At 48.0% G+C, this 22,062-nt stretch overlaps 1 protein-coding gene across 1 annotated transcript in view; it reads right to left on the bottom strand.

Annotated features, from left to right (window-relative positions):
• Positions 1 to 5,232: 5,232 nt before the first annotated feature.
• The window catches only part of LOC106593806 (UDP-glucuronosyltransferase), an 18,296-nt gene continuing 1,466 nt past the window's right edge, over positions 5,233 to 22,062 (bottom strand). The window contains exons 2-8 of the mRNA XM_045714372.2: positions 20,571 to 20,783; positions 18,587 to 18,714; positions 17,502 to 17,595; positions 16,957 to 17,082; positions 16,732 to 16,819; positions 15,986 to 16,205; positions 5,233 to 5,628 (exon numbers count right to left, since the gene is read on the bottom strand). Of these exons, the coding sequence (XP_045570328.1) occupies positions 5,355 to 5,628; positions 15,986 to 16,205; positions 16,732 to 16,819; positions 16,957 to 17,082; positions 17,502 to 17,595; positions 18,587 to 18,714; positions 20,571 to 20,783 (1,143 nt within the window). The 3' untranslated portion in view covers positions 5,233 to 5,354. The remainder of the gene's footprint in view (positions 5,629 to 15,985; positions 16,206 to 16,731; positions 16,820 to 16,956; positions 17,083 to 17,501; positions 17,596 to 18,586; positions 18,715 to 20,570; positions 20,784 to 22,062) is intronic.

The following is a 22,062-nucleotide window of genomic DNA, read 5'->3' as shown; positions in this document are numbered from 1 at the left end:
AAATTTAAGAAGATCAGCACTTTACCCGCTGGCGCCTTGGTCCAATCCTTACGACGCCCAATGACAGGGCAAGGTACAATCCCAAGATACAATCTAGTGGCTCTCCTCACATCTTTAGGGTCATCACTCTCTAGAAAGCTCTTCTATCCAAATCATAATTACAACTATTGATAAGTTATCCAACACAAATGTAGAATGACAGTCCTTGTTGGTTCTATCACTATAATTTAAGACCCTCAACTTATCACACATCGATACTGGCAGAATGTACATTGACACTATATTCTTCTTGTATTATTATCCACATTTCAATCACCGTAGGATCAATAAAGGGGGCATATAAGCAGACAATAAAAGCTCTTACAATATTGAATGATTACATGTCTCTAAAACAGGCTATAGGCTACATGCGCACCACCAAGTCAGAACAGTAGGATAAATAAAGGGGGCATATAAGCAGACAATAAAAGCTCTTACAATATTGAATGATTACATGTCTCTAAAACAGGCTATAGGCTACATGCGCACCACCAAGTCAGAACAGTAGGATAAATAAAGGGGGCATATAAGCAGAAAATAAAAGCTCTTACAATATTGAATGATTACATGTCTCTAAAACAGGCTATAGGCTACATGTGCACCACCAAGTCAGAACAGTAGGATAAATAAAGGTGGCATATAAACAGACAATAAAAGCTCTTACAATATTGAATGATTACATGTCTCTAAAACAGGCTATAGGCTACATGCGCACCACCAAGTCAGAACAAGTTCTGAGGCGAAAAGGGACCAAATGATTAGGGTGAGACACATGAGCTACTAACATCTTACTACACAACATACACTTAGTATTGCTTTCTTAGCTACAGTATACACATCTCCCTGGCATATTACACCATTTATGCAGCAGCATACAATACATTTTTTGGACTCACCTTGTTGTGCTGTGCTCACTTGAACAGGAAGTTGGTGCGGTGGTCCTTCTTGTGGGCAAACTTTGTCGTCAAAGTCTGGCATTCTCTGAATTCATGGGTGCTTTCAAGAAAACTGGGAATTTGGAAAAGAAACGATCGAATCCTGACGTCAGTGATCTTCTGGTTGGAGAAAGAGGCCTGAGTTACCAGCTTGGAATTCCGAGTTGGATGACCGTTCAAAACGTATTATCCCAGTCGGAGCTCGTTTTTTCCCCCAGAGTTCCCAGTTGTCTTCAACACGCTGAAGTCTGAGATTACCCAGTTGTTTTGAACGTGGATGAAGGCTGGATTGACAGCATGACCAATGTCTTCAACCTTTTCTGGCCCATGGTGTTGCGTGTGAATGTTTATCCTTTTAAAAGGATAAAGAGATCCTTCCAGACAGATTGTTTTAAAACCTTTAAACCCAGACACCCTCTCTACCGAATAGCAGGCAAGGGAAGAAACTAAATTACACTTGCATTTAGACACTGATTCCTTCCTTGTTGAATTAGGCATTTAGACACTGATTCCTTCCTTGTTGAATTAGGCATTTAGACACTGATTCCTTCCTTGTTGAATTAGGCATTTAGACACTGATTCCTTCCTTGTTGAATTAGGCATTTAGACACTGATTCCTTCCTTGTTGAATTAGGCATTTAGACACTGATTCCTTCCTTGTTGAATTAGGCATTTAGACACTGATTCCTTCCTTGTTGAATTAGGCATTTAGACACTGATTCCTTCCTTGTTGAATTAGGCATTTAGACACTGATTCCTTCCTTGTTGAATTAGGCATTTAGACACTGATTCCTTCCTTGTTGAATTAGGCATTTAGACACTGATTCCTTCCTTGTTGAATTAGGCATTTAGACACTGATTCCTTCCTTGTTGAATTAGGCATTTAGACACTGATTCCTTCCTTGTTGAATTAGGCATTTAGACACGGATTCCTTCCTTGTTGAATTAGGCATTTAGACACGGATTCCTTCCTTGTTGAATTAGGCATTTAGACACGGTCCCCGGATTGGCGCCTGTCCTTCCGTTGAATTAGGCATTTAGACACTGATTCCTTCCTTGTTGAATTAGGCATTTAGACACTGATTCCTTCCTTGTTGAATTAGGCATTTAGACACGGATTCCTTCCTTGTTGAATTAGGCATTTAGACACGGATTCCTTCCTTGTTGAATTAGGCATTTAGACACTGATTCCTTCCTTGTTGAATTAGGCATTTAGACACTGATTCCTTCCTTGTTGAATTAGGCATTTAGACACTGATTCCTTCCTTGTTGAATTAGGCATTTAGACACTGATTCCTTCCTTGTTGAATTAGGCATTTAGACACTGATTCCTTCCTTGTTGAATTAGGCGATTTCCCGACATGATGTGTAATGTTTATGTCCAAATGCCGATGAGTATCGATCTATAATTTCTCTTCGTATGACCAAGGATTTAAAAGGATTTGCCAGTAGATTGTCGACGTGATTCACGATGATGACTGCTTCTCATAGGAAAATATGGCCTCAGAGGGAACAACATGTAAGGAGTTGATATAAAAGATTCCACAAATGTTCCACTAAAAGCTCATTTCTCCTTTTGCCAAGATAATCCATCCACCTGACAGGTGTAGCATATCAATAAGCTGATTAAACAGCATGATCATTACACAGGTGCACCTTGTGCTGGGGACAATAAAAGGCCACTCTAAAATGTGCAGTTTTGTCTCACAACACAATGCCACAGATGTCTCAAGTTTTAAGGGAGTGTGCAATTGGCATACTGACTACAGGAATGTCCACCAGTGCTGTTGCCAGAGAATTGAATGTTCATTTCTCTACCATAAGTTGCCTCCAACATTGTTTAAGAGAATTTGGCAATTTCGAGTCTCATAGCAAAGGGTCTGAATCCTTTTTAATTGTATATTGTTTTATAAATTTGCAAACATTTCTAAAAACCTGTTTTCACTTTGTCATTATGGGGTATTGTGTGTAGATTGATGAGGAAAAACTTTTATTTAATACATTTTTGAATAAGGCTGTAATGTAACATAATGTGGAAAAAGTCGAGGGGTCTGAATACTTTCTGAAGGCACTGTAACTAGGACAGTTAAACAGTACAGAAAAACAGTGGAGTTAAACAGTAGAGATTAACAATATAGTGCCCTGTATTTGTAGTCTTAAGGGGGAAGGTGTTACCGGTTTTGTTTTATCCATTTATGTTGACGTTGGACTTTAGCACGTCTATCCCTTTAGCACCGATTACCTCGTTAGTCAGTATGATCCTAGGCCCCACGCTCTTCTCAATTTACATCAACAACATAGCTCAGGCTGTAGGAAGCTCTCTCGTCCATTTATATGCAGATGATACAGTCTTATACTCAGCTGGCCCCTCCCCGGATTTTGTGTTAAACGCTCTACAACAAAGCTTTCTCTGCCCTTAACCTTGTTCTGAACACCTTCAAAACAAAGTTCATGTGGTTTGGTAAGAAGAATGCCCCTCTCCCCTACAGGTGTGATTACTACCTCTGAGGGTTTAGAGGTTGAGGTAGTCACCTCATACAAGTACTTGGGAGTCTGGCTAGACGGTACACTGTCCTTCTCTCAGCACATATCAAAGCTGCAGGCTAAAGTTAAATCTAGACTTGGTTTCCTCTATCGTAATCGCTCCTCTTTCACCCCAGCTGCCAAACTAACCCTGATTCAGATGACCATCCTACCCATGCTAGATTACGGAGACATCATTTATAGATCGGCAGGTAAGGGTGCTCTCGAGCGACTAGATGTTCTTTACCATTCAGCCATCAGATTTGCCACCAATGCTCCTTATAGGACACATCACTGCACTCTATACTCCTCTGTAAACTGCTCATATCTGTATACATCCTGTCTTTAAGTTTGGTGGGGGGTTTTGTTGGCCTCTTCCTGGGTGGAGTCAGTGGGTCTCCTGGTGGGGTTTTTTGTTGGCCTCTTCCTGGGTGAAGTTAGTGGGTCTCCTGGTGGGGGTCTTTGTTGGCCTCTTCCTGGGTGGAGTTAGTGGGTCTCCTGGTGGGGGGTTTTGTTGGCCTCTTCCTGGGTGGAGTTAGTGGGTTTCCTGGTGGGGTTTTTTGTTGGCCTCTTCCTGGGTGGAGTTAGTGGGTCTCCTGGTGGGGGTCTTTGTTGGCCTCTTCCTGGGTGAAGTTAGTGGGTCTCCTGGTGGGGTTTTTTAGGTCCCAGTTGTTGTTGTTGCTGCTAGTAAACTGTCAGTGGACACGAGCGTCTTTCAGAACCCTTCCTAAAACTGCACCGGTTTCGTTTTGGTTGTTGATCAGTTCTCCCTTCTGTTTGAGCAACATTGTAGTTTTATTTTGCTGTGGAACATAACACTGGATTAGACTAGACTGGATTAGACTAGACTGGATTAGACTAGACTGGATTAGACTAGACTGGATTAGACTAGACTGGATTAGACTAGACTGGATTAGACTAGACTGGATTAGATTTGACTGGATTAGATTTGACTGGATTAGACTAGACTGGATTAGACTAGACTGGATTAGACTAGACTGGATTAGACTAGACTGGATTAGACTAGACTGGATTAGACTAGACTGGATTAGACTAGACTGGATTAGATTTGACTGGATTAGATTTGACTGGATTAGACTAGACTGGATTAGACTAGACTGGATTAGACTTGACTGGATTAGATTTGACAGGATTCGATTTTACTGGATTAGATTTGACTGGATTAGATTTGACTGGATTAGATTTGACTGGATTAGACTTGACTAGATTAGACTTGACTGGATTAGATTTGACTGGATTAGACTTGACTGGATTAGACCTGACTGGATTCGATTTGACTGGATTAGATTTGACTGGATTAGACTTGACTGGATTAGACTTGACTGGATTAGATTTGACTGGATTAGATTTGACTGGATTAGACTTGACTGGATTAGACTTGACTAGATTCGATTTGACTGGATTAGATTTGACTGGATTAGATTTGACTGGATTAGATTTGTCGTCAACAGCGGACCAGATGTTCTGTATAATAAATGTTTACGTGGTTTAATCCACTGAATGGTTGTATTGGTGGGGTTACGATTACTCTCCCCGATACTGAAACAGAAAAACACACAACCCTCTTTATTTCACGTCTGTGGTGTATTCATTAGTGTACAGTACATTTCGGGTAGCTTCCTGCCCAGAACCCGTTTGGTTCCATTGTTTTCCTGTTTGCTTCTGATTGAAGGAGACCCAGGTGGTGCTGGAACAGAACAACGGGGACCAGCTGTACGTCCTCCAGGTGTTTATTAGGAAAAGCTGATATACACAATTTTAATTACACAACATTTTAGGAAATTTAAAATAAATGTGGATATCCGTTTGTTGCCTCTGTGCTCCGACCCCTACCGGTCAGTCCTCTTTCATCTTCCTGGTTGTGATCCTCCGCACGCACCGCGACAAGCACTTTAACGTCACCGTGACAACGGCCGACGCCACGACGATCAACAGGCCAATCACATCCAAGCTGTGGTACTGGAACCAGTTGAGGTCTTGGGCGGCGGCTCTAAGGTGGGCCGCCCCTTTGTGACGCATCACAAACTCTGTCCAATAGACAGAGAGCTCCAGTGGATCCACTGGCTGGTCTTTGTGAATGGCTGAGAGTTTCAGGACACTGGATTTATACCTGCAGAAAGACACACCATGATCCGATTACCACCCGGGCACGCAGGGGAAATCCCCAGGAGACCCATAACTAATTTAGTTATAATGTTTGATACACACACACACATAATATTATGCAGATGTTATCGCAGGTGCAGTAAAATACTTGTGTTGAAACAGTGCAGTAATAATACCTAACAATATACAACAAATAGCTGCAAAATAAAAATAAAAGGAATTAAGAAATATCCGAACGAAAAATGTCAGAGTCTGGAATATAAATATATAGTGGTGTGTATAGACAGTAGTTATATAGGATGGTGTGTATAGACAGTAGTTATATAGGATGGTGTGTATAGACAGTAGTTATACAGGATGGTGTGTATAGACAGTAGTTATATAGGATGGTGTGTATAGACAGTAGTTATACAGGATGGTGTGTATAGACAGTAGTTATATAGGATGGTGTGTATAGACAGTAGTTATATAGGATGGTGTGTATAGACAGTAGTTATACAGGATGGTGTGTATAGACAGTAGTTATATAGGATGGTGTGTATAGACAGTAGTTATATAGGATGGTGTGTATAGACAGTAGTTATATAGGATGGTGTGTGTGTGTATAGACAGAATAGACAGAATAGAAAAGGTGTGTACAGAGTATAGACAGTAGTTATACAGGATGGTGTGTATAGACAGTAGTTATATAGGATGGTGTGTATAGACAGTAGTTATATAGGATGGTGTGATATATAGACAGTAGTTATATAGGATGGTGTGTATAGACAGTAGTTATACAGGATGGTGTGTATAGACAGTAGTTATATAGGATGGTGTGTATAGACAGTAGTTATATAGGATGGTGTGTATAGACAGTATAGACAGTAGTTATATAGGATGGTGTGTATAGACAGTAGTTATATAGGATGGTGTGTATAGACAGTAGTTATATAGGATGGTGTGTATAGACAGTAGTTATATAGGATGGTGTGTATAGACAGTAGTTATACAGGATGGTGTGTATAGACAGTAGTTATATAGGATGGTGTGTATAGACAGTAGTTATATAGGATGGTGTGTATAGACAGTAGTTATATAGGATGGTGTGTATAGACAGTAGTTATATAGGATGGTGTGTATAGACAGTAGTTATACAGGATGGTGTGTATAGACAGTAGTTATATAGGATGGTGTGTATAGACAGTAGTTATATAGGATGGTGTGTATAGACAGTAGTTATATAGGATGGTGTGTATAGACAGTAGTTATATAGGATGGTGTGTATAGACAGTATAGACAGTAGTTATATAGGATGGTGTGTATAGACAGTAGTTATATAGGATGGTGTGTATAGACAGTATAGACAGTAGTTATATAGGATGGTGTGTATAGACAGTAGTTATATAGGATGGTGTGTATAGACAGTATAGACAGTAGTTATATAGGATGGTGTGTATAGACAGTAGTTATATAGGATGGTGTGTATAGACAGTAGTTATATAGGATGGTGTGTATAGACAGTAGTTATATAGGATGGTGTGTATAGACAGTAGTTATATAGGATGGTGTGTATAGACAGTAGTTATATAGGATGGTGTGTATAGACAGTAGTTATATAGGATGGTGTGTATAGACAGTAGTTATATAGGATGGTGTGTATAGACAGTAGTTATATAGGGTGGTGTGTATAGACAGTAGTTATATAGGATGGTGTGTATAGTCAGTAGTTATATAGGATGGTGTGTATAGACAGTAGTTATACAGGATGGTGTGATATAGACAGTAGTTATATAGGATGGTGTGTATAGACAGTAGTTATACAGGATGGTGTGTATAGACAGTAGTTATATAGGATGGTGTGTATAGACAGTAGTTATATAGGATGGTGTGTATAGACAGTAGTTATATAGGATGGTGTGTATAGACAGTAGTTATATAGGATGGTGTGATATATAGACAGTAGTTATATAGGATGGTGTGTATAGACAGTAGTTATATAGGATGGTGTGTATAGACAGTAGTTATATAGGATGGTGTGTATAGACAGTATAGACAGTAGTTATACAGGATGGTGTGTATAGACAGTAGTTATATAGGATGGTGTGTATAGACAGTAGTTATATAGGGTGGTGTGTATAGACAGTAGTTATATAGGATGGTGTGTATAGACAGTAGTTATATAGGATGGTGTGTATAGACAGTTATAGAGGATGGTGTGTATAGACAGTAGTTATATAGGATGGTGTGTATAGACAGTATAGACAGTAGTTATATAGGATGGTGTGTATAGACAGTAGTTATATAGGATGGTGTGTATAGACAGTAGTTATATAGGATGGTGTGTATAGACAGTAGTTATATAGGGTGGTGTGTATAGACAGTAGTTATATAGGATGGTGTGTATAGACAGTAGTTATATAGGATGGTGTGTGTGTGTATAGACAGAATAGACAGAATAGAAAAGGTGTGTACAGCAGTAGTTATATAGGATGAACCAGGACTGGAATACAGTATATACATATGAAGTGGACAGCAGTAGTTATATAGGATGAACCAGGACGTAGACTACAGTATATACATATGAAGTGGACAGCAGTAGTTATATAGGATGAACCAGGACTAGAATACAGTATGTACATATGAAGTGGACAGCAGTAGTTATATAGGATGAACCAGGACTAGAATACAGTATATACATATGAAGTGGACAGTAGTAGTTATATAGGATGAACCAGGACTAGAATACAGTATATACATTGAACAACAATATAAACGTAACATGTAAAGTGTTGGTCCCATGTTTAATGAGCTGATATAAAAGATCCCAGAAATGTTTCATACGCACAAAATTCTTATTTCTCTAAAATGTCGTGCACAAATTTGTTTACATCCCTGTTAGTGAGCATTTATCCTTTGCCGAGATCATCCATCCACCTGACAGGTGTGACATATCAAGAAACGGATTAGCATCATCATTACACAGGTGCACCTTGTGCTGGGGACAATAAAAGGCCACTCTAATAAAAGGCCACTCTAAAATGTGCAGTTTTGTCACACAACACAATGCCACAGATGTCTCAAGATGAGGGAGCCTGCAATTGGCGTGCTGACACGCCCTGGCCATAGAGAGGGGGTTTTGTTCTTTATTTTGGTTAGACCAGGGTGTTACATTGGGTGGGCGTTCTATGTTTCTATGTTTTTGTATTTCTTTGTTTTGGGCCGTGTGTGGCTCCCAATCAGGCACAGCTGAAGTTCGTTGTTGTTGATTGGGAGTCACACATAAGGAGCAGGTTTTTCCTTTGGGTTTTGTGGGGGATTGTTTTCTGTTTTGTTCAGTTGGGACCAGACAGGACTGTTTGCTGTCGTTGCTATCGAGTGTTTTGTTTGTAGTGGTTCATTTTTATTAAATGTCAAGATGAACACACAACCTCCGCTGCATCTTGGTTTTCTTGCGACGACGGGCGTTACACACGTTGACTGCAGGAATGTCAACCAGAGCTTCTGTCAGAGAATTGAATGTTAATTTCTCTACCATAAGCCTCCTCCACTGTCATTTTAGAGAATTTGGCAGTACGTCCAACCAGTCTCATAACCGCAGACCACGTGTATGGCGTCGTGTGGGCGAGCGGTTTGCTGATGTCAACATTGTGAACAGACTGCCCCATGGTGGTGGTGGGGTTATGGTATAGGGCCCCATGGTGGTGGTGGGGTTATGGTATGGGGCCCCATGGTGGTGGTGGGGTTATGGTATGGGGCCCCATGGTGGTGGTGGGGTTATGGTATTGGGCCCCGTGGTGGGGGTGGGGTTCTGGTATGGGGCCCCATGGTGGAGGTGGGGTTATGGTATAGGGCCCCGTGGTGGAGGTGGGGTTATGGTATAGGGCCCCGTGGTGGGGGTGGGGTTCTGGTATGGGGCCCCATGGTGGAGGTGGGGTTATGGTATAGGCCCCATGGTGGAGGTGGGGTTATGGTATGGGGCCCCATGGTGGTGGTGGGGTTATGGTATTGGGCCCCGTGGTGGGGGTGGGGTTCTGGTATGGGGCCCCATGGTGGAGGTGGGGTTATGGTATAGGCCCCATGGTGGAGGTGGGGTTATGGTATGGGGCCCCATGGTGGAGGTGGGGTTATGGTATTGGGCCCCGTGGTGGGGGTGGGGTTATGGTATGGGGCCCCATGGTGGTGGTGGGGTTATGGTATTGGGCCCCGTGGTGGTGGTGGGGTTATGGTATTGGGCCCCGTGGTGGAGGTGGGGTTATGGTATTGGGCCCCGTGGTGGGGGTGGGGTTATGGTATTGGGCCCCGTGGTGGAGGTGGGGTTATGGTATTGGGCCCCATGGTGGAGGTGGGGTTATGGTATTGGGCCCCGTGGTGGAGGTGGGGTTATGGTATTGGGCCCCGTGGTGGAGGTGGGGTTATGGTATTGGGCCCCGTGGTGGAGGTGGGGTTATGGTATTGGGCCCCGTGGTGGGGGTGGGGTTATGGTATGGGGCAGACATAAACTACAGACAACAAACACAATTGCATTTTATTGATGGGAATTTGAATGCCCAGAGACACCGTGACGAGATCCAGAGGCCCCATTGTCGTGCCATTCATCCACCACCATCACCTCTTCAGCATGATAATACACAGCCCCATGTCGCAAGGATCTGTACACAATTCCTGGAAGCTGAAAATGTCCCAGGGAAATGTCCCAAAATGTCCCAGGGAAATGTCCCAAAATGTCCCAGGGAAATGTCCCAAAATGTCCCAGGGAACAAGCTGAATTTATTCAGTCTCCTGATGTTGAAGAGGCGCAGTTGTGCCTTCATCACCACACTGTCAGTGTGGATGGATTATAGAAAATGGCAAAATTGCAGGAAATTTGCTTTAAAACTGAAACATTCTTAGAAGCCACACTGGAGCGGTGGAGCAAACACCAACTGATCTCCTCACACACTCCTCTGACCGTCACACACACTCCTCTGACCGTCACACACACTCCTCTGACCGTCACACACACTCCTCTGATCTCATCACACACTCCTCTGACCGTCACACACACTCCTCTGATCTCATCACACACTCCTCTGATCTCATCACACACTCCTCTGATCTCATCACACACTCCTCTGACCGTCTCACACACTCCTCTGACCGTCACACACACTCCTCTGACCGTCACACACACTCCTCTGACCGTCACACACACTCCTCTGATCTCATCACACACTCCTCTGACCGTCTCACACACTCCTCTGACCGTCTCACACACTCCTCTGACCGTCACACACACTCCTCTGACCGTCACACACACTCCTCTGATCTCATCACACACTCCTCTGACCGTCTCACACACTCCTCTGACCGTCTCACACACTCCTCACACACTCCTCACACACTCCTCTGGCCGTCACACACACTCCTCTGACCGTCACACACACTCCTCTGACCGTCACACACACTCCTCTGACCGTCACACACACTCCTCTGACCGTCACACACACTCCTCTGATCTCATCACACACTCCTCTGACCGTCTCACACACTCCTCTGACCGTCTCACACACTCCTCACACACTCCTCACACACTCCTCTGGCCGTCTCACACACTCCTCTGTCCATCTCACACACTCCTCTGATCTCATCACACACTCCTCTGATCTCCTCACACACTCCTCTGATCTCCTCACACACTCCTCTGATCTCATCACACACTCCTCTGACCGTCTCACACACTCCTCTGACCGTCTCACACACACACTCCTCTGACCATCTCACACACTCCTCTGTCCGTCTCACACACTCCTCTGTCCGTCTCACACACTCCTCTGTCCGTCTCACACACTCCTCTGTCCGTTTCACACACTCCTCTGACCGTCTCACACACTCCTCTGACCTCCTCACACACTCCTCTGACCGTCTCACACACTCCTCTGTCCGTCTCACACACTCCTCTGACCGTCTCACACACTCCTCTGACCTCCTCACACACTCCTCTGATCTCCTCACACACTCCTCTGACCTCCTCACACACTCCTCTGACCGTCTCACACACTCCTCTGACCATCTCACACACTCCTCTGTCCGTCTCACACACTTTTCTGACCATCTCACACACTCCTCTGTCCGTCTCACACACTCCTCTGACCATCTCACACACTCCTCTGTCCATCTCACACACTCCTCTGACCGTCACACACACTCCTCTGACCGTCACACACACTCCTCTGACCGTCACACACACTCCTCTGATCTCATCACACACTCCTCTGACCGTCACACACACTCCTCTGATCTCATCACACACTCCTCTGATCTCATCACACACTCCTCTGACCGTCTCACACACTCCTCTGACCGTCACACACACTCCTCTGACCGTCACACACACTCCTCTGACCGTCACACACACTCCTCTGATCTCATCACACACTCCTCTGACCGTCTCACACACTCCTCTGACCGTCTCGCACACTCCTCTGACCGTCACAAACACTCCTCTGATCTCATCACACACTCCTCTGACCGTCTCACACACTCCTCTGACCATCACACACACTCCTCTGACCGTCACACACACTCCTCTGACCGTCACACACACTCCTCTGACCGTCTCACACACTCCTCTGACCGTCACACACACTCCTCTGACCGTCACACACACTCCTCACACACTCCTCACACACTCCTCTGACCGTCACACACACTCCTCTGACCGTCACACACACTCCTCTGACCGTCACACACACTCCTCTGACCGTCACACACACTCCTCTGACCGTCACACACACTCCTCTGTCCGTCACACACACTCCTCTGACCGTCACACACACTCCTCTGACCGTCACACACACTCCTCTGACCGTCACACACACTCCTCTGACCGTCACACACACTTCTCTGACCGTCACACACACTCCTCTGACCGTCACACACACTCCTCTGACCGTCACACACACTCCTCTGACCGTCACACACACTCCTCTGACCGTCACACACACTCCTCTGACCGTCACACACACTCCTCTGATCTCATCACACACTCCTCTGACCGTCTCACACACTCCTCTGACCGTCTCACACACTCCTCACACACTCCTCACACACTCCTCTGGCCGTCTCACACACTCCTCTGTCCATCTCACACACTCCTCTGATCTCATCACACACTCCTCTGATCTCCTCACACACTCCTCTGATCTCCTCACACACTCCTCTGATCTCATCACACACTCCTCTGACCGTCTCACACACTCCTCTGACCGTCTCACACACACACTCCTCTGACCATCTCACACACTCCTCTGTCCGTCTCACACACTCCTCTGTCCGTCTCACACACTCCTCTGTCCGTCTCACACACTCCTCTGTCCGTCTCACACACTCCTCTGTCCGTCTCACACACTCCTCTGTCCGTCTCACACACTCCTCTGACCGTCTCACACACTCCTCTGACCTCCTCACACACTCCTCTGATCTCCTCACACACTCCTCTGACCTCCTCACACACTCCTCTGACCGTCTCACACACTCCTCTGACCATCTCACACACTCCTCTGTCCATCTCACACACTCCTCTGACCGTCTCACACACTCCTCTGTCCGTCTCACACACTCCTCTGACCGTCTCACACACACACTCCTCTGACCATCTCACACACTCCTCTGTCCGTCTCACACACTTTTCTGACCATCTCACACACTCCTCTGTCCGTCTCACACACTCCTCTGACCATCTCACACACTCCTCTGTCCATCTCACACACTCCTCTGTCCGTCTCACACACTCCTCTGACCGTCTCACACACTCCTCTGACCTCCTCACACACTCCTCTGACCGTCTCACACACTCCTCTGACCGTCTCACACACTCCTCACACACTCCTCTGACCGTCTCACACACACACTCCTCTGTCCGTCTCACACACTCCTCTGACCTCCTCACACACTCCTCTGACCGTCTCACACACTCCTCTGACCGTCTCACACACTCCTCACACACTCCTCTGACCGTCTCACACACACACTCCTCTGTCCGTCTCACACACTCCTCTGACCTCCTCACACACTCCTCTGACCGTCTCACACATTCCTCTGACCTCCTCACACACTCCTCTGTCCGTCTCTCACACACTCCTCTGACCTCCTCACACACTCCTCTGACCTCCTCACACACTCCTCTGACCGTCTCACACACTCCTCTGTCCGTCTCTCACACACTCCTCTGATCTCCTCACACACTCCTCTGACCGTCTCACACACACTCCTCTGACCATCTCACACACTCCTCTGATCTCCTCACACACTCCTCTGACCGTCTCACACACTCCTCTGACCGTCTCACACACTCCTCACACACTCCTCACACACTTCTCTGGCCGTCTCACACACTCCTCTGACCGTCTCACACACTCCTCTGACCTCCTCACACACTCCTCTGACCGTCTCACACACTCCTCTGACCGTCTCACACACTCCTCACACACTCCTCTGACCGTCTCACACACACACTCCTCTGTCTGTCTCACACACTCCTCTGTCCGTCTCACACACTCCTCTGACCTCCTCACACACTCCTCTGACCGTCTCACACACTCCTCTGACCTCCTCACACACTCCTCTGTCCGTCTCTCACACACTCCTCTGATCTCCTCACACACTCCTCTGACCGTCTCACACACACTCCTCTGACCATCTCACACACTCCTCTGACCTCCTCACACACTCCTCTGACCTCCTCACACACTCCTCTGTCCGTCTCACACACTCCTCTGTCCGTCTCACACACTCCTCTGACCTCCTCACACACTCCTCTGACCTCCTCACACACTCCTCTGACCGTCTCACACACTCCTCTGTCCGTCTCTCACACACTCCTCTGATCTCCTCACACACTCCTCTGACCGTCTCACACACACTCCTCTGACCATCTCACACACTCCTCTGACCTCCTCACACACTCCTCTGTCCGTCTCACACACACTCCTCTGATCTCCTCACACACTCCTCTGACCGTCTCACACACTCCTCTGACCGTCTCACACACTCCTCACACACTCCTCACACACTCCTCTGGCCGTCTCACACACTCCTCTGACCGTCTCACACACTCCTCTGACCTCCTCACACACTCCTCTGACCTCCTCACACACTCCTCTGACCGTCTCACACACTCCTCTGTCCGTCTCACACACTCCTCTGTCCGTCTCACACACTCCTCTGACCTCCTCACACACTCCTCTGACCTCCTCACACACTCCTCTGACCGTCTCACACACTCCTCTGACCTCCTCACACACTCCTCTGACCTCCTCACACACTCCTCTGTCCGTCTCACACACTCCTCTGACCTCCTCACACACTCCTCTGACCTCCTCACACACTCCTCTGTCCGTCTCACACACACTCCTCTGACCTCCTCACACACTCCTCTGACCTCCTCACACACTCCTCTGTCCGTCTCACACACTCCTCTGACCTCCTCACACACTCCTCTGACCTCCTCACACACTCCTCTGTCCGTCTCACACACACTCCTCTGACCTCCTCACACACTCCTCTGACCGTCTCACACACTCCTCTGTCCGTCTCACACACTCCTCTGTCCGTCTCACACACTCCTCTGACCTCCTCACACACTCCTCTGACCTCCTCACACACTCCTCTGACCGTCTCACACACTCCTCTGACCGTCCTCACACACTCCTCTGACCTCCTCACACACTCCTCTGTCCGTCTCACACACTCCTCTGACCTCCTCACACACTCCTCTGACCTCCTCACACACTCCTCTGTCCGTCTCACACACACTCCTCTGACCTCCTCACACACTCCTCTGACCTCCTCACACACTCCTCTGACCGTCTCACACACTCCTCTGTCCGTCTCACACACTCCTCTGTCCGTCTCACACACCTCCTCTGACCATCTCACACACTCCTCTGACCTCCTCACACACTCCTCTGACCGTCTCACACACTCCTCTGACCTCCTCACACACTCCTCTGTCCGTCTCACACACACTCCTCTGATCTCCTCACACACTCCTCTGACCTCCTCACACACTCCTCTGACCTCCTCACACACTCCTCTGACCGTCTCACACACTCCTCTGTCCGTCTCACACACTCCTCTGTCCGTCTCACACACTCCTCTGACCTCCTCACACACTCCTCTGACCTCCTCACACACTCCTCTGACCGTCTCACACACTCCTCTGACCTCCTCACACACTCCTCTGACCTCCTCACACACTCCTCTGTCCGTCTCACACACTCCTCTGACCTCCTCACACACTCCTCTGACCTCCTCACACACTCCTCTGTCCGTCTCACACACTCCTCTGACCTCCTCACACACTCCTCTGTCCGTCTCACACACTCCTCTGTCCGTCTCACCTGGGGTTGTTGACAACCTCGTCCAGCGCCTGCAGCAGTGTTTCCACGGTGATATGGTTAATATCCAGGACCACGCCCACTCCCTTACTGGCCAATCGCTGAGCGTTGTCAGGTTGGTCGCCGAACAGCGGCAGCATCACCATGGGAACGGCGTGACACACCCCCTCGTACAGACCGTGGGTCCCGCTGTGGGTCAGGAAGGCCCGTGCACCATGGTGAGCTAACACACACACACACACACACACACACACACACACACACACACACACACACACACACACACACACCACACACACACACACCCACGCACGCACGCACGCACACACACACACACACACACACACACGCACACACACACACACACACAGACACACACACACACACACACACACACACAGATCAGACAGACAGATCCTGGCAAATTTTGCATTTATATGTTTGTTCAGAATAGATCTACGTACCCAGCAGGTCATTCTGAGGGATCCACTTCATCATCTATCTGTTCTAGATCTACGTACCCAGCAGGTCATTCTGAGGGATCCACTTCATCATCTATCTGTTCTAGATCTACGTACCCAGCAGGTCATTCTGAGGGATCCACTTCATCATCTATCTGTTCTAGATCTACGTACCCAGCAGGTCATTCTGAGGGAACCACTTCATCATCTATCTGTTCTAGATCTACGTACCCAGCAGGTCATTCTGAGGGATCCACTTCATCATCTATCTGTTCTAGATCTACGTACCCAGCAGGTCATTCTGAGGGATCCACTTCATCATCTTCACGTTGTCTGGAATGTTACCAGGAACAGGCCCAGAGTACCGCCACAGGACCTACACACACACACACACACACACACACACACACACACACACACACACACACACACACACACACACACACACACACACACACACACCACACAGGTTAGTTGATGGTATCTTTGTGTGAGGGTCTGACTGGGTCTTACCTTCTGTGGTATGAGGGTGAAGGCCTGCAGGAAGACGAGAGTGATGTCATCAGGGAGAGACGCCACCATGGAGCCCAGAGAGAACACGATGAAGCCATGGTCCCCTGATACCCACTGCTCCAGCTCCTACACACACACACACACTGCACATACACACACACACACACACACACACACACACACACACACACACACACACACACACACACACACACACACACACACACATACACACATACACACATCACACACCATACACATACACACATACACACACACCACACACACACACACACACACACACACACACACATCACACACCACACACACACACACACACACACATACACACATCACACACCACACACATACACATACACATACACACATACACACACACACACACACACACACACACACACACCACACACACACACACACACACACACACCACACACACAGTTAATATAGCAAATTGAATTAGCCGACAGCAAGAGCATTTAAACCCTTCGTCAGCACAGAGTTTTTGACCAATCAGCACTGACCTTTGGCAGAGGGTTCCTGACATGGCAGTTAATCCCTCCCACCAGCACCATATTAGGCATGAGGGGGCGAGGAAACTCCAGCGTGAAGTCGTACCTTCGAACAACAACACCACGTACCTTAGCAACCAGAATGCATGTGCAGGGGAACAACACCACGTACCTTAGCAACCAGAATGCATGTGCAGGGGAACAACACCACGTACCTTAGCAACCAGAATGTGTGTGCAGGGGAACTACAGTCGTACCTTAGCAACCAGAATGTGTGTGCAGGGGAACTACAGTCGTACCTTAGCAACCAGAATGTGTGTGCAGGGGAACTGCAGTCGTACCTTAGCAACCAGAATGCATGTGCAGGGGAACTACAGTCGTACCTTAGCAACCAGAATGTGTGTGCAGGGGAACTGCAGTCGTACCTTAGCAACCAGAATGTGTGTGCAGGGGAACTGCAGTCGTACCTTAGCAACCAGAATGTGTGTGCAGGGGAACTGCAGTCGTACCTTAGCAACCAGAATGTGTGTGCAGGGGAACTGCAGTCGTACCTTAGCAACCAGAATGTGTGTGCAGGGGAACTGCAGTCGTACCTTAGCGACCAGAATGTGTGTGCAGGGGAACTACAGTCGTACCTTAGCGACCAGAATGTGTGTGCAGGGGAACTACAGTCGTACCTTAGCGACCAGAATGTGTGTGCAGGGGAACTGCGGTCGTACCTTAGCAACCAGAATGTGTGTGCAGGGGAACTACAGTCGTACCTTAGCGACCAGAATGTGTGTGCAGGGGAACTGCGGTCGTACCTTAGCAACCAGAATGTGTGTGCAGGGGAACTACAGTCGTACCTTAGCAACCAGAATGTGTGTGCAGGGGAACTACAGTCGTACCTTAGCAACCAGAATGTGTGTGCAGGGGAACTGCAGTCGTATCTTAGCAACCAGAATGCATGTGCAGGGGAACTGCAGTCATACCTTAGCAACCAGAATGCCGGTGCAGGGGAACTACAGTCGTACCTTAGCAACCAGAATGTGTGTGCAGGGGAACTACAGTCGTACCTTAGCAACCAGAATGTGTGTGCAGGGGAACTGCGGTCGTACCTTAGCAACCAGAGGGCGGTGTCTGCCAGTACCTCGGCCACACCCACATCCTCTCCCAGGAAGCGATTGGCCAGCTGGTCGAAGCGCCAGTACAGCAGTCGACATAGCAACGGCTCCACCAGACTCACCTATAGAACCAGATGAAGAAGGTGAGTGAGTGAATCAGTGTGAATTAGTGAGTGTGAATGAGTGAGTGTGAATGAGTGAGTGTGAATGAGTGAGTGTGAATGAGTGAGTGAGTGTGAGTGAGTGTGAATGAGTGAGTGAGTGTGAATGAGTGAGTGAGTGTAAATGAGTATGAATGAATGAGTGAGTGTGAATTAGTGAGGGTACATGAGTCCATGTACAGTTGAAGTCAGAAGTTTCCATTCACCTTAGCCAAATACATTTAAACTCCAATTTTCACAATTCCTGACATTTAATCCTAGTAAAAATTCCCTCTCTTAGGTCAGTTAGGATCACCACTTTATTTTAAGAATGTGAAATTTCTGAATAATAGTAGAGAGAATGATTTAATTCAGCTTTTATTTCTTTCATCACATTCCCAGTGGGTCAGAAGTTTACATACACTCAATTAGTATTTGGTAGCGTTGCCTTTAAATTGTTTAACTTGGGTCAAACGTTTCGGGTAGCCTTCCACAAGCTTCCCACAATAAGTTGGGTGAATTTTGGCCCATTACTCCTGACAGAGCTGGTGTAACTGAGTCAGGTTTGCAGGCCTCCTTGCTCGCACACGGTTTTGCAGTTCTGCCCACAAATGTTCTATAGGATTGAGGTCAGGGTTTTGTGATGGCCACTCCAATACATTGACTTTGTTGTCCTTAAGCCATTTTGCCACAACTTTGGAGGTATGCTTGGGGTCATTGTCCATTTGGAAGACCCATTTGCGACCAAGCTTTAACTTCCTGACTGATGTCTTGAGATGTTGCTTCAATATATCCACATCATTTTCTTTCCTCATGATGCCATCTATTTTGTGAAGTGCACCAGTCCTTCCTGCATCAAAGCACCCCCACAACATGATGCTGCCGCCCCCGTGCTTCACGGTTGGGATGGTGTTCTTCGGCTTGCAAGCCTCCCCCCTTTTTCCTCCAAACATAACGATGGTCATTATGGCCAAACAGTTATATTTTTGCTTCACAGACCAGAGGACATTTCTCCAAAAAGTATGATCTTTGTCCCCATGTGCATTTGCAAACCGTAGTTTGGCTTTTTTTAATGGCGGTTTTGGAGCAGTGGCTTCTTCCTTGCTGAGCGGCCTTTCAGGTTATGTCGATATAGGACTCGTTTTACTGTCGATATAGATATTTTTTTCCTCCAGGATTTTCACAAGGTCCTTTGCTGTTGTTCTGGGATTGATTTGCACTTTTCGAACCAAAGTACGTTAATTTCTAGGAGACAGAACGCTTCTCCTTCCTGAGCGGTATGACGGCTGCGTGGTCCAATGGTGTTTATACTTGCGTACTATTGTTTGTACAGATGAACGTGGTACCTTCAGGCGTTTGGAAATTGCTCCTAAGGATGAATCAGACGTGTGGAGGTCTACTATTATTTTCTGAGGTCTTGGCTGATTTCTTTTGATTTTCTCATGATCTCAAGCGAAGAGGCACTGAGTTTGAAGGTAGGCCTTGAAATACATCCACAGGTACACCTCCAATTGACTCAAATGATGTCAATTAGCCTATCAGAAGCTTCTAAAGCCATGACATAATTTTCTGGAATTTTCCAAGCTGTTTAAAGGCACAGTCAACTTAGTGTATGTAAACTTCTGACCCACTGGAATTGTGATACAGGGAATTATAAGTGAAATAATCTGTCTGTCAACAATTGTTGGAAAAATTACTTGTGTCATGCACAAAGTAGATGTCCTAACCGACTTGCCAAAACTATAGTTTGTTTTGTGTGTGTGTGTGTGTGTGTGTATGTGTGTGTGTGTGTGTGTGTGTGTGTGTATGTGTGTGTGTGTGTGTGTGTGTGTCCTCACCAGTACATTGCCCACCCTTTGTGGAAAGCTCATGCTATGCGTGTATTTGGTGAAGAAGCGTGGAACGTAAGATGGGGGAGAGGGGCAGGCAGCTGAGGCCAGGTCCAGACCACACGGGATCCCTCTGAGCAGACCCACAGACGGAACGCCCAGACGCCTGGCTAACAGACTGCCTGTAGGGACCAGCGGGTCGGTCAGCACCGCATCAAAACCCTGGAGAGGAGGGATGGATGGGGAGAGAGGGAGAGAGGAGAGAGGGGAGAGAGGGAGGGAGGGATGGGGAGAGAGGGAGAGAGGGAGAGGGAGAGAGGGAGGGAGGGATGGGGAGAGAGGGAGAGAGGGAGAGGGAGGGGGAGAGAGGGAGGGATGGGGAGAGAGGGAGAGAGGGAGAGGGAGGGAGGGAGAGGGAGAGAGAGGGAGGGATGGGGAGAGAGAGGGAGAGAGAGGGAGGGAGAGGGAGAGAGAGGGAGGGATGGGGAGAGAGAGGGAGGGAAGGAGGGAGGGAGGGAGAGGGAGGGAGAGAGAGAGGGAGGGGGAGAGAGGGAGGGAAGGAGGGAGGGATGGATGGGGAGAGGGAGAGAGAGGGAGGGAGGGGGGAGAGAGGGAGGGAAGGAGGGGGAGAGAGGGAGAGAGAGAGAGAGGGAAGGAGGGATGGAGAGAGAAGGAGGGAAGGAGAGAGGGAGGGAAGGAGGGGTGGAGAGAGGGAGGGATGGGGAGAGGGAGAGAGGGAGGGAAGGAGGGAGAGAGAGGGAGGGAAGGAGGGAGGGGGAGAGGGAGAGAGAGAGGGAGGGGGAGAGGGAGAGAGAAGGAGGGAAGGAGATGGAGAGGGAGAGAGAGGGAGGGAGGGAGGGGGAGAGGAAGAGAGAGGGAGGGATGGGGAGAGGGAGAGAGAGGGAGGGAAGGAGAGAGAGAGAGAAGGAGAGAAGGAGAGAGGGAAGGAGGGGTGGAGAGAGGGAGGGATGGGGAGAGGGAGAGAGAGGGAGGGAGGGGGAGAGGGAGAGAGAGGGAGGGAGGGGAGAGAGGGAGGGAAGGAGGGAGAGAGAGGGAGGGAAGGAGGGAGGGGAGAGGGAGAGAGAGAGAGGGAGGGGGAGAGAGGGAGGGAAGGATGGATGGGGAGAGGGAGAGAGAGGGAGGGATGGCGAGAAGGAGAGAGAAGGAGGGAAGGAGATGGAGAGGGAGAGAGAGGGAGAAAGAGGGAGGGATGGAGTGAGGGAGAGAGAGAGAGGGAAGGAGAGAGAGAGAGAGAGAGAGGGAAGGTGGGGGAGAGAAGGAGGGAAGGAGAGAGGGAGAGAGGGAGGGAAGGAGAGAGGGGGAGAGAGGGAGGGAAGGAGAGAGGAGGAGGGAGGGAGGGAGGGAGGAGAGAGGAGGAGAGAGGGAGGGAAGGAGATGGAGAGGGAGAGGGAGAGGGAGAGAGAGAGGGAAGGAGAGAGGAGGAGAGAGGGAGGGAAGGAGAGAGGGGAGAGAGGGAGGGAAGGAGAGGGGGAGAGAGGGA

The sequence above is a fragment of the Salmo salar genome, chromosome 03 (assembly GCF_965601325.2).
Source record: "Salmo salar chromosome 03, fSalSal1, whole genome shotgun sequence".
In the NCBI taxonomy this organism is placed as follows: Eukaryota; Metazoa; Chordata; class Actinopteri; order Salmoniformes; family Salmonidae; genus Salmo; species Salmo salar.
The sequence above is the reverse complement of the archived record's forward strand: the minus strand, read 5'-3'. Positions and strand labels throughout refer to the sequence as shown.